Consider the following 13,617-nt stretch of genomic DNA (forward strand, 5'->3'; position numbering starts at 1 on the left):
TGTGGCTTTTGCCCTCACTAAACTGAACTACCAGGCGCTCTACCTTGGCCTGGTATTCCTCAACCTCCTTTCCCTTATCCCAACTCTCTGCCCTGGCTTCCCTAAGCCTGCGGGTGACTTCCCCAAGCCTGCGGCAACCCAACCACAAACAAACCAGAGGGATAAAAAGAAACCCAATAACTGCTGCTCTCTCCAGACTCAAGCCACTGCCTGCCACATCGCACACCGTTGCCGACGGTCCTGCCGCGGTCGCCATTTTGTAAGGAATTAGCACACACACATGCTAGCGAGGTTGGGGTTATTGTCTCTGGCCAGTCAGAAGCCTCTGAGCTGCTCCTGGGACTCCCGTGCAGTTTCAAAGCGCTCCCCATTCCTGGTTCTGCCCGCCGGACTTACTCGGTAGCGATGTAGACAGAAAACGTGACTCATGGTTTGGGTGCAAAACAGACCAGCATTTATTGAAACAAAAAGAAAGAAACAACTTAAAATAATCGACACAGCACACCTGTGCCTGGTACAGCACTTTTGCGTAACGCAGTACACTTAGTGTCCACTAGAGCGCTCTTTGCTCAGTGCAGCACTCCTTTATTTAAATACAGCACTTTTAAATACAGCTACTTAGTGTCCACTGAAGCACCTCTCTGCTTAGTGCAACACCCTTTTTAATAGCACTTTTAATATAAAAACACCTTGCTCACTACAGCACCTTTGCTTAGTGGCTTTTACTTAAAAACAGCACTTTAATACAGAACCCGTAGTGTCCACTGAAGCACTTCGCTGCTTAGTGCAACACCCTTTTTAATAGCCCTTTCAATATAGAAACACCTTGCTCACTACAGCACCTTTGCTTAGTGGCTTGTACTTAAAAACAGCACTTTAATACAGCTACTCTCAGTGTTCACCACAGCCTTAACTGCTCGTGCAACACTGTTACTTAAATAGGGGAGGAGAGAATGGACACAACGAGGGAAAATCAACTAAAAGCACAGTTCTAACAAAGTTCCCACTTAATTCCCACCCCTATACCTATTCTATGTTGCCTTGTAATGGGCCAGAAAAATATATGCTCACCAATGAAAAATGCCTGCTCCATGCCCTGCGATCTTTGATCTTCACTACCCCGAAGTAAAAACACCCCAGTATTTTAAAAGTAAACTGCTGGTGTTCCACTCCTTTAGGCAGGCTCCCACATTGTAGAGGGCACGGAGGCGAGGCCACAGAGAGAGAGAGGCTTCTGAGAAGCTATCTTTTATACCCCATTTGGGGCCGAAACCTTTCCGCCCAGATCCAGGTTCATCTGGGCTGAACAAAAGGGATCCAAACTGCCCCCATTGTCTGTAATGGGTTTGGATGAATTACCCATTTGTTTAAACTGGGGTTTTTTTCAGTTTAAATGTGTCCTCATTGTCTGTGATGGGCTTTGAATAAAGCTGTAGTTTAAATGTGTCCTCATTGTCTGTGATGGGCTTTGAATAAAGTTTCAGTTTAAATGTGTCCTCATTGTCTGTGATGGGCTTTGAATAAAGCTGCCGTGGTTTGAAAAAAAGCATGTCTATTTCCTTGATTGCTTGAGTAAACAAAAGTAATTGTCCTCGTGGTCAGACTGAAACCGCAGTAATCCTTTGGGTAAACATTGTAGCAGTTTCTGTAAACACATCGATTGTCTGCTGCAGGGAGGGGAACTCCCTGAACTGCCATTGATTGGCAGTTTGACTGCTCCATTGAACCTTTTTCACAGACACAGCAGGCTGCCTTTTCAAGTCCTTTTTTTGTCTTCTGCCACGCAGTCTGGCGGCCATTTTGATTCCTGGATTTTTAAAGGTATATTACCCAGGTATTCTTTAATCAACATTCAATCTTCGGAACTGTAGGAAATGTCGAAATTATTGCGAAATCCCTACAGAGAGGCATTAAAATAAAGGGCTAACACCTGCATTAAAATAGTGGACAAAGGAACGGCAGGCGAATGAGTCAATCTCTCATCTGCTAATATCGGTTACAATTATTTCTAGCTGCGGAGTCTCTGCTCAATAATATTCTGGTTAATGTGGGGAGGGATGATGATTAATAAGGAAAAGGAGCAGAGAATTTAAGGGAAACAATCCAAGAAGATAACTAAAATGAGAGAAAAAAGAGGAAAAGCAGCAAAAGTACTTAAGATATATCCAGTACTTAGCATTTGCTTATTTGGTTGTTTAGTCAGTTAATTAACTATAAGGAACGGCAATAAACTGGAAAAACAAACACATTACAGAATGGATTGTTTGAGATTGAGGAGAATGTGGGATGTTCACAAAACCATACACAGGAGAGGACAGAATTAGGGCAGAGGTCAGGAATTTGAATTCCAAATACAACCTATGGGAATATTTCAATCAGATAATTACTGGACTGGAAACAGAATGGTAAATGGAATACAACAACAACAACTTGTATTTATATAGCGCCTCTGACATAGTAAAACACCCCAAGGCGCTGCACAGATGTGTTTTAAGACAAAAAAAATTGACACCAAGCCACATAAGGATAAATTAGGGCAGGTGACCAAAAGCTTGGTCAAAGAGGTAGGTTTTAAGGAGCGTCTTAAAGGAGGAAAGAGAGGTAGCGAGGCGGGGAGGTTTAGGCAGGGAATTCCAGAGCTTAGGGCCTAGGCAACAGAAGGCACGGCCACCAAAGGTTGAGTGATTATAATCAGGGATGCTCAAGAGGGCAGAATTAGAGGAGCGCAGATATCCCGGGGTTGGGGGCGGGCGTTGTGGGGCTGGAGGAGATTACAGAGATAGGGAGGGGCAAGGCCATGGAGGGATTTGAAAACAAGGATGAGAATTCTGAATACCTAAACATGTTAAGAATAGAAGAATTATAGGAACAGGAACAAATCATTGGGCCCACCAAACCCATTCATTTTAATAAATGCTGTTTAGCAGAAGTGAAGCCTCTCTGTAATTTACACTGATTATACACAAGTTTAATTCTTACTAATGTTTTAACCTGACTGATGGTGTGCAGAGCTACCTGGCACCATGTGGACTACCTGGAAGAGTGGTGTGTGGTATAGTGGAATGGCTCATGACCTGGGAGAAACCTCTTTTGGTACTGGGCCCATGATATGGGGGGACGCTATGGTTTGAGAGCTGACTAATAAAACCGGGGAAAAAATGGAAATTAAAAATTGTAAAAACATTTTGCCAATTTTTTTAAATTGTTCTCCTGATATTAATTCTGTTTGTCAATAGGTCCTAGAGAGCATCCAGTTCAATCTGACAAATATCACAACGGGCAAGGAAAAGCCAATCCCGACACGGTACAGTTTTATGGAAAAATTAAGCAATGTAAAGTCTCCTCATAATTGCTGTAACAGTTGACCTTAAATGGGAAATATAACTACTTTAGGATTGGGGTGGGTGGGGATTTTAATTATTATGCAAATTAATGTCAGGCAGTTTTGTCTATTCAGCAAACTTCCTGTCACTGCCTGACCTTTAAAGGAAACAGTCTACAGCCCAGTCAGAATTTGATTTTTTTGTTTCAGCATCTATACCATTCTTGCTGAAGATGTTCTCCTGTTCTCCCAGTGCAGGAATTCCATTATCTCCCAATTAGCAAGGTTCCTCTGATTCTCCATTAATTGTTCCCTTTTTCACCAGCAATCATAGTTAAGAACATAGGAACAGGAGTAGGCCATTCAGCCCCTCGAGCCTGCTCTGCCATTCAATTAGGAAGGCAAATGGCATGTTGGCCTTTATTGCCAGGGGTTGGAGTACCAGAGTAAGAAAGACTTGCTACAATTGTACAGGACCTTGGTGAGACCAAACCTGGAGTACTGTGCACAGTTTTGGTCTTCTTATCTGAGAAAGGACATACATGCCTTAGAGGTGGTGCAACTAAGGTTCACTAGATTGATCCCTGGGATGATAGGATTGTCCTATGAGGAGAGATTGAGTAGATTGGGCCTGTACTCTCTGGAGCTTAGAAGAATGAGAGGTGATCTAATTGAAACATATAAGATTCTGAGGGGGATTGACAGGATAGATGCTGAGAAGTTGTTTCCCCTGTCTGAATAGTCTAGAACTAGGGGGCATAGTCTCAGAATAAGGGGTCAGCCATTTAAGACTGAGATGAGGAGGAATTTCTTTGCTCAGAGGGTTGTAAATCTTTGGAATTCTCTGCCCCAAAGGGCTGTGGATGCTGAGTCATTGAATATATTCAAGGCTGAGATAGATAGATTTATGGACTTTAGGGGAATCGGGTGATATGGGGATCGGGCAGTAAAGTGGAGATGAGGTCGAAGATCAGCCATGATCTTATTGAATGGCGGAGCAGGCTCGAGGGGCCGTACGACCTACTCCTGCTCCTAATTTTTATGTTCTTAAAATCATAAAATACATCCATGTAGCACAGCATTTCAAGCACAGACTAGAGCATCTCTTGGAGATTTTAAAATAACAGAGATTTGGAATATTTTCAATAAAATTATGAGAACCATCCCAAAAGGGATGAGAGTTCGTCTACCCATAAGTGTCTGTGTGCATTCATAGGATCAATGTGACTTCAGAAAAAAAAACACCTGGGGGGAAACATTGGGTTGCTTTGCACCTCCTGTTAGCGCCCTAAGAGGCCACAAAGCAACTAGCGCCTGGGTGCGGCACCGCCCACGCCTCCCGCGAAATTCAGTGGGAGGTTAGCGGCGGCACTAACCGGTAGTGCCCTGAGGCGCTACGCCACCTGCGATGACGTCATCGCCGTGCACAGCGGCCTGGCCGCGACCCTCGGGAGTGCCCCTGACTTACCACTGGACGCTATGTCCGACGGGGTCAGGGGGGCCTACCTGCGGCCGGGGAGGTGCAATTTAAAGGCGAGGTGCGGGGTGGCCATTTTTGTTACTGGCCGCCTGCCAGCACCTGCCTGCGCTCCTGTCCCCGGCCTCCTGAACCCCCCCCCCCCCGCCACCACCTGCAGAGTGCCGGCTGTGCTCCAAGAGCCCGGCACTTCTCTTGAGTGCCGGGCTCTTTTGCCGGCACTCCCAATTCCCGGGGGCCCAGCTGGGCCCCAGGTCGTGCTGCGCAAGGCCCCTCCCCTTTAAGAAGGGGAGGAAGGCCTGCAATACCGTGGCACGTAGCGCCGGGATATTGACTCGCAGCGCCCCAAGAGGGATGCGGGGCGCTTCCAGTACCACCCCGCTTCCCTCTTGGAGCGCAACCACTCAATTTCCGGCGCGGGTCGCTACTTTTTCCAGGGCGCTACTCAATTTTTAGCCCCTGGAGTTGATGATGTTAGCCATTGTACAGTCACTTCAACCCTTCTTGCTGGGTCTGGCCTCAGGTATTTGTTGAACTGAATGAGCTGAGAATGGACGAAGAGAAACGTTATTACTGGAAGGAAGTTGGACGATGGTTAAAGTATGAAGAGGATCTGGACAAGGAGACAAAGCGCTGGAGTAAACCACATGTCCCTTCTCTCACCTTCAGGAGTCTCCTGGAACTCAGAAGGGCCATCAGCAATGGTGAGTATAGTGCCTATTTTTCAATCCTTCAGAAATTTGGAAGATCGGGGATTGTACTTGTTAGATCCGTGTGTTAATGGAGACACGGAATGCAGGAGTTGATTTAACAAGTGTTTACTGAACAAAGTCTGGAGGTGAACTAACAACACAAGACGCTACACAGGCTTATATACCCGAGTGGTCACTACTGGTACTACAGTATACAGGGGCTTCAAAAACATAGTTCCTCTTAAAGGTACATACACTACAGTACTGCCAATGTAATCCCCGAGTCCAATAATAATATTGCAAAACTGATGTATTCCTGATGCAGTTACCAGAGTTGTTTACAAAAGCCAATTAAAAACTGATTTTTTTCCTCTATCAGGTACCATCTTACTTGACCTGGAGGATGACACATTGCCTGGCATTAGTGTTCAGGTAGTCGAACAGATGGCAGCCGATGATCAGATCAGGGCAGAAAATAGAGCCAGTGTGTTGAATACCTTGCTCCAGAAACACAGGTAAAATGACCGTGTGCCCTGTCATCTCTTCAGATACAGGATAAGGTTCCTGCAGGTTCATTATAAGGAAGTTGCTGGAGAATCCAGTATCGTGAAAGCTGAAAAAAATTACTGCAATGGCGAAAAGATCCGTTTTAAGCTCTCCTATCTATTAGGTAACATGTCTGACTGACTAAGTAGACACGTTTATTAAAACTGAAGAACTGTATTGTTTGCGAGCTGGATCTCCTCGCTTCTTTATAAAGATATCAGCATGCTTCATCTATTATATTTGAGTTATTTGCAAGAAACGTTAGGAAAGAAGTTTTGTTATTGGGCGTATATTATCTGCTAATATTTCCTCCATTTTGTGTGCCTTTTTGTCCTCTCCAAACCATGGGTCCCTTGAAGCCAACAGAATTAGCCAGCGGCCCACCCACTGACCTTTGTTGGTGACACTTCTGAATAGGATAATGGCAGGTGCATGCGATTAGCCTGTTGGTAATTTTCTCCATGATTCCCCACACCCTTGGACCAGTGTTTGGCTCCATTCAGTTCCTCCCCACAGCAGCATAGCTGAGAACTTTAACTCATTGGGGTGTGTAATTAAACCTCTGTTCTCCCACTCTATAGTGCTGTCTTGATGCTCCAGCATGCTGCCCCAGCACACGTTTTGGAAATGCGGTTTCATAATGGGCCCTGTTAACACCTTGGCGATTTCCCCTACTCCCGCCCCCCCCCCCCACCACCCCGACCACCGCTTACCGGTAACTCCCCCTCCCCCTCTGGTAACTCCCCCCTCCCTCCAGTAAAACTGCCACCCCACCATGAGCTGGTTAATTAAATGGCCAAAACTACATGGAGGTAGGAAGATCTGACACTCCACTGAATGGTCCCATCCAACTTCTGATTGTGTGCCATTCAGACACCAGAAAAAAATAAACATTGAAATAAAATTTTATACATTTATTGTTTTTCTTTCTGAATTAACTTTTTATTGATCTTATTACAATTACATCCATTAAAAACAATTATAACAGTTATATCTTCTTTGCACAATGTAGATTACTCTTGTAGCATCTTCTGGTATTTCTGGCTATATATCTCCAATATATCACTGGTAAATGCTCGTTGGTACATATCTGGTACACATTTCCCATTATGTCTCCATTATAAATTTGTTAAATTTCAATGGAACATGTATGGGACAATGTGACCCACCTCACATACTATAGAACTACAAGGTGAAAAGAAAAGAATATCAGAATCAAGGAATGAACACAAGCCATCCTTATTGGAGTGAAGTTATAAAGACAGGTGTTCTTGAAAAAGGAAGATTATAAAGGAATATAAGCAGGGAGAAAGACAGTTTATAATATATTAGAAATGTTTAACATAATAATGGGTGTGGTGTTCATGTGGAAGGTGGAAGTAGATTAGAAGTGTCATTTGTACCTTTCACTGTTTAAGTGTAAAGCAGGTGGACTGTCTACATTGCGCCCCATCCTGGGGAGAGAGTGAAATGGAGTAGCAGGGGCTATGCTCCCAAAACATGGAGCAAATCAGTGTACAGGATCTGGAGGTTCTTACCAGGGGCGAGTGGAATTCTCCATCTGAAAGCATGGCAAATAGCAAACAATGGGAAACAGCTTTTGCAAATATAAATGTGACTGCCAGTTGTTCTGGGGGTTTCCTGTTCAACGTCATACATCAATGTAAATGAAATGATTTGAATTTTTTATCGTCACAGCTATCAGTTTGATGAAGACGATGGAACTCAGCACTTAGCGGGTGACCTAGATGCTGAAATACAGCTCCACTCCTTTATCAAAGAGGCAAGTCAACATTTCATCAGGTGCTTTGAAATGTTCACAACTCCCCTATGGAGTTCATTCCAAAGGACCTTAACAATAAACAGGAACAGAAAATGTTATTATGCTAATTGAAATGATGGATTCTATTTTGGTGTCACAGCCATTAGTCAATAACATTCAGAGCTATTTATCAATGGGAGAATGAATGGACCAATGGGTTCATCATTGAAGTATGGGTCAAAACTCAATCAAAACTCAGAGATAAAGGCACAGCCTCAACCTAGGTCCCAGTGGTATGGCACAATTGGGAAAGTTGGTGGGGCAGTGTAGAGAAAGCAATAACTTACTGCTAACGCATTTTATACTTGAGATGGAAATGGAACCGACCTCTGCCCTCTGGCCCCGATTCTCCTCCGGCCCCTGACCACCGCTGCCCCCCACCCCGATCCCCTTCCAGCCACATCCCCCAATGCTCCTTTGGCCCCTGACCAACCCCCAGATCATCCACCAGCCCCGATTCACCCTCCCCCCCCCGATGCCCGATCTTCCTTTGACCAAGCTTCATGCCCCCCCCCTGATGCTCCTCCGCTCTCCCCCCACCCCCAACCCCAACCCCCACCCCGCACCCGGCTTTGATCATCCTCTGGCCCCCGACCATCCCCCCACCCTGATGCTCCTCTGGCCCCCGATTGTCCTGTCCCAATCGTCCTCCAGCCCCCAACCACCTCCCCGATCCCTCCCTCCCTCCTCTCTGCGGCCTAGTGCCGCAGGCCTACCTGCCCGCAGCCAACCAGCCTCTCCATCTGGCTGGCTGCGGGTGGGGAACAGAGCTTTGAAATGTTAATCAGGGATATTGTGACTAAATAGTTTGTAAATTTTGTTTCCATTAACATATATATTATGGAAGGTGATCTAACTGATCACTGTGCTGAGGTACACTGTCTTATACGAGTTTTGCAGAACTAATGTACATTACTGAACATGAGTACTGTGATCGTGCAGCTATTATATGTAGCCTACACAATCATAATGCTGATGTACACTATTGTACAGGATCTGTGTGGTAATGATGTTGATGTATGCTATTGGGTGTGACAGTCACAGTGTTGGTGTACACAACCATACAAGGATCCATTTATGATCACATTGGTGGGAGTAGTTTATAGGCCCCCTAACAGTAGTTGTAGTGTCGGGCACAGTATAAATCAAGAAATTAGAGGTGCACATAACAAACATAATACAGTAATCATGGGGACTTTAATCTTCATATAGACTGGGCAAATCAAATTTGCAGTAATAGTGCAGAGGACAAGTTCATGGAATGCATTCAAGATAGTTTTCTAGATCAGTATGTCAATGAACCAACTAGGGAACAAGCTATTTTAGATCTAGAATTGTGCAATGAGACAGGGTTAATTAACAACCTTGTATTAAAGGAGTCTCTGGGGAAGAGTGACCATAATATGATAGTCTTTTATATTGATTTTGAGAGTGATTTAGTTAAGTCTGAAACTAGGGTCTTAAATCTGTATAAAGCAAACTATGTAGATGTGAGAAGTGAATTGGCTAAGGTAGATTGGGAAACTAGATTAAAAAATATGATGGTAGATAAGCAATGGCAAAAATTTTAATAAATAAATCTTAATTCAGAATGAATATACATTCCCTTAAGGAATAAAAACCCCACGGGAAAAGTGGACCAACCGTGGCTAACAAGACAAGTTAAAGATAGTATTAGGTTAAAGGAAGAGGCTTATAATGTTGCCAAAATGAGTAGTAAGCCTGAGGACGGGAAGGATTTTAGAATTCAGCAAAAGATGACCAAGAAATTGGTAAGGAGAGAGAAAATAGAATATGAGAGTAAACTAGCAAGAGATATAAAACAGATGGTAAAAGCTTCTATAGGTATGTAAAAAGAAAGAGATTAGTGAAAGTAAATGTATGTCCCTTACAGGAAGAAACAGGAGAAATTATAATGGGGAGGAAATGGCAGAGATACTAAACAAATACTTTGTATCTGTCTTCACAGAAGAAGACACAAAAAACATTCCTGAAATAGTGGGGAACCAAGGGTCTAGTGCGAATGAGGAGCTTAAAGAAATTAGTATTAGTAAAGAACTAGTACTGGAGAAATTAATGGGACTAAAAGCCAATAAATCCCCTAGACCTGATGGCCTACATCCTAGAGTCTTAAAAGAAGTAACTACAGAGACAGTGGATGCATTGGTTTTGCTCTTCCAGAATTTGCTAGATTCTAGAATGGTCCTAGTGGATGTAATGTATTTGGATTTTCAAAAGGCATTCGATAAGGTGCCACACAAGAGGTTATTACACAAAATTAGGGCTCATGGGAATGGGGGTAATATATTAGTTTGGATTGAGGATTGGTTAGAAAACAGAGAGTAGGAATAAACGGGCCATTTTCGGGTTGGCAGGCTGTAACTAGTGAGGTACCGTAAGCATCAGTGCTTGGGCCTTATCTATTTACAATCAATATCAATGACTTAGATGAGGGGACCGAGTGTAATATATCCGGGTTTGCTGACAATACAAAGCTAGGTGGGAAAGTGAGTTGTGAGGAGGACGCAAAGAGGCTGCAAAGACAGGTTAAGTGATTGGGCAAGAACATAGCAGATGGGATGTAATGTGGAGAAATGTGAAGTTATCCACTTTGGTAGGAAAAATAGAAAAGCAGAATATTTTTTAAATGGTGAGAGATTGGGAAATGTTGGTATTCAGAGGGACCTGGGTGTCCTTGTACACGGATCACTGAAAGTTAACATGGAGGTGCAGCAAACAATTAGGAAAACAAATGACATGTTAGCCTTTATTTCGAAATGTTTGGAGTATAAGAGTAAAGAAGTCTTACTGCAATTATACAGGGTTTGGTGAGACCACACCTGGAGTATTGTGCACAGTTTTGGTCTCCTTACCCAAGGAAGGATATACTTGCCATGGAGGGAGTGAAACGAAGGTTCACTAGACTGATTCCTGGGATGGGGGGATTGTCCTATGAGGAGAGATTGAGTAGACTAGGCCTATATTCCTTAGAGTTTAGATGAATGAGAGATGATCTAATTGAAATGCATAAAATTCTTAAGGGGCTTGGCAGGGTACATGTTGGGAGGATGTTTCCCCTGACTGGAGAGTATGGAACTAGGGGTCACAGTCTCTGTCAGCCATTTAGGACTAAGATGAGGAGAAATTTCTTCCTGCAAGGGTGGTGAATCTTTGGAATTCTCCACCCCAGAGGATTGTGGATGTTCAATCTTTGAGTATATTCAAGACACAGAGCGATAGATTTTTGGATATTAAGGGAATCAAGGGATATGGGGATAGTGCAGGAAGTTGGATTTGAGGTAGAAGATCAGCCATGATCTTATTGAATGGCGGAGCAGGTGCAAAGGACCAAATGGCCTACTCCTGCTCCTATTTCTTATGTTCTTATGAGAATTTCTCTCCAGATTTTTTTTTAAGGGGCTTGGGTTTCTTTTTGCCAGAAAGTTGGAAAAAGGTTTGCCTATAAGTAAATTGTGATGCTTTATGATTGTGACACAGGGACAGCACCGGAAGAAGCATCACTCAGAAATAATGGATAAAATCCCAGAAAACACAGAAGCCACCATAGTTCTTGTTGGTAAGTGTGGTGTTTCCTTGCAGTGTGTTCTAATGCAGGTAGCAACAAAGAAAATTGTTTGAATTAGAATCACAAAGCCTCGGTGTTGACTGTCACCTTCCATCTTTCTGAGAGCGGGGTGGGGGGAGGGGGGGAGGGTTGACAAATTGTGCCATCACACACCAACCATAAGTAGAAATGTTTTGATAAAAAGGTAGCAACCTGTGAGAGTGATCTGCATAGGCAGTGTGCGGGTCAGTCTCATGCTATACCATGGAGTTTGAGGTGGGTGCATCGGGAGTGCATTGTCAGTTATTTGTTACCCAATTTCTACCAAATCTATTTCTGCCATCTCCTTTCCTGCCCTTCTGTCCCCTATTTTGATGGCCACCCTTGCACCCCTTGGCCAATGTGATAGGCCTATCTCTGCAAACCATTCTCTGGAACTGGAGCTCATAATCTAGGCCGACACCCCAGTGAAATATTGAGTGAGCGCTGGATTGTCGGAGAAGCCATCCCTTGGAAGAGAGGTTAAGCCAAGGCCCCATCTGCTGGCACTATTCAAAGGAAAGCAGAGAGTTTTCCCCGTGTCTTGGCCAATATCCAGCACTTCACTAAAACCACCAAAACAAATTAACTTGTCATTCATCTCATTGCTATTTGTGTGATGTTGCTGGCGCAGACTGGCTGCTGCATTTGATAACATAAATGTAAGTATTTTTCTCTTTTATTCATCTCCTGTTTACAGCCACGTTTCTGCAATGTCATTATGTTTGCCAATTGTGCATGCCCCTGATCCCAGTACCTTATTTTTAATACTCAGTCTGTTACATTGAAAGTCTTTAATCTTGCACTCCAACTCTTTATACTTGGGCTTTTGTTACTGTTAAACATTTCTCTTAACTCTGAACCACCATTATTTCCTCCAGTCTTACTGTCACCAATATCATTTATGTTCACCAAACTGATTTAAAGTGATTCAAGTTTTATGTTTTGGATCTTCACCATAGATCGCTATCTGTCAATGCTCATTTTCTCCATGCCCCAAACACCACTGGATTCAACCTACAAGAAATTGCAGGAAGCTGTTTTAAATGGAATTACTTGCAACAAAAAGATATGCCATCAAGCTACGGTGGCCCAGTAGTATGGGTGAATGCGCTGACCAATGTTGAGGCTTGATCCTCTGACCTAGCTTGTTGCCAAGATTTAGTTTAGATATGAATTGAAATGTATGTGAATGAGGTACCGAAAATACTCGAAGAACACTCAATGCTTTCCTTTTGACAGGTTGTGTGGAGTCTCTGCATTGTCCAGCTATGGCCTTTGTGCGGCTGAAGAAGGCTGTTCAGCTGGAGTCAATCCTAGAAATTTCCATCCCTATCCGATTTATTTTTGTGCTCCTGGGACCCAGCACTTCGGGCATGGACTACCATGAAATTGGACGTTCAATTTCAACTTTAATGTCAGACAGGGTATGAAAACTTTCTGAATCTTTGAGACTTCTAGCACATACAATTCACACCTTATTGTTACAAGCTCATGGAAACCAACAAAGCACTTCTTAGCAAGACTGAGGCTCAATTACTGGCCATGATGGAGCTTCCATCAGAATCAGAGAGCTTGTTGCACTGAGAAGTTTGTAATATCAGGGTTTGTAATATTGAATCCACATGCTTACCTGGGTGAAGGGTGACCCTGCCGCAAATGAACATTTCTTTTCCTAGATAACAACAGAAAATGCTGGAAAAACTCAGCAGGCCAGGCAACATCCATGGAGAGAAATTAGAGTCGACGTTTCGGGTCTAACCCTTTTTCAAACTGGAAAGGAAATAAAATAGATCAAAGGCAGGGCTGCGATAGAACAAAAGAAGTAAAAGAAGTAAAAGAGACATTAAGAGGTACCTGTATTCAAAACCAGACGAGATGGTAATAGGACAGTGGAGACAAATGATGGCAAGATTAGGTGTGAAGTGTACTGGCAGGATGGGAGACAGCTGCCGTGTGGGAGAGAGAACAAAAAAGGAAAGGGGGGAAGAGAAGATCCAAAACAAAGGGGTGGGGAAAAAATATAAGTAAAAATGTAATAGGGGCCGAGGTTATGATCTGAAATTGTTGAACTCGATATTGAGTCCGGAAGGCTGCAAAGTGCCTAATCGGAAGATGAGGTGCTGTTCCTCGAGTTTACATTGAGCTTCCGTG

General features: G+C 43.6%; 1 protein-coding gene across 3 annotated transcripts in view; it reads left to right on the forward strand.

Moving 5' to 3' along the window:
* Positions 1 to 13,617, forward strand: part of LOC147101101 (anion exchange protein 2-like) — a 72,054-nt gene that overhangs the window by 33,193 nt on the left and 25,244 nt on the right. For all 3 annotated transcript variants that reach the window (XM_085966285.1, XM_085966286.1, XM_085966287.1), the window contains 6 exons: positions 3,237 to 3,304; positions 5,323 to 5,503; positions 5,871 to 6,006; positions 7,736 to 7,820; positions 11,358 to 11,436; positions 12,706 to 12,890. In XM_085966285.1, the coding sequence (XP_085822411.1) occupies positions 3,237 to 3,304; positions 5,323 to 5,503; positions 5,871 to 6,006; positions 7,736 to 7,820; positions 11,358 to 11,436; positions 12,706 to 12,890 (734 nt within the window). The remainder of the gene's footprint in view (positions 1 to 3,236; positions 3,305 to 5,322; positions 5,504 to 5,870; positions 6,007 to 7,735; positions 7,821 to 11,357; positions 11,437 to 12,705; positions 12,891 to 13,617) is intronic.

Source organism: Somniosus microcephalus, chromosome 24 (assembly GCF_052327205.1).
Source record: "Somniosus microcephalus isolate GS21.2 chromosome 24, FLI_Smic_1.0, whole genome shotgun sequence".
NCBI lineage: Eukaryota > Metazoa > Chordata > Chondrichthyes > Squaliformes > Somniosidae > Somniosus > Somniosus microcephalus.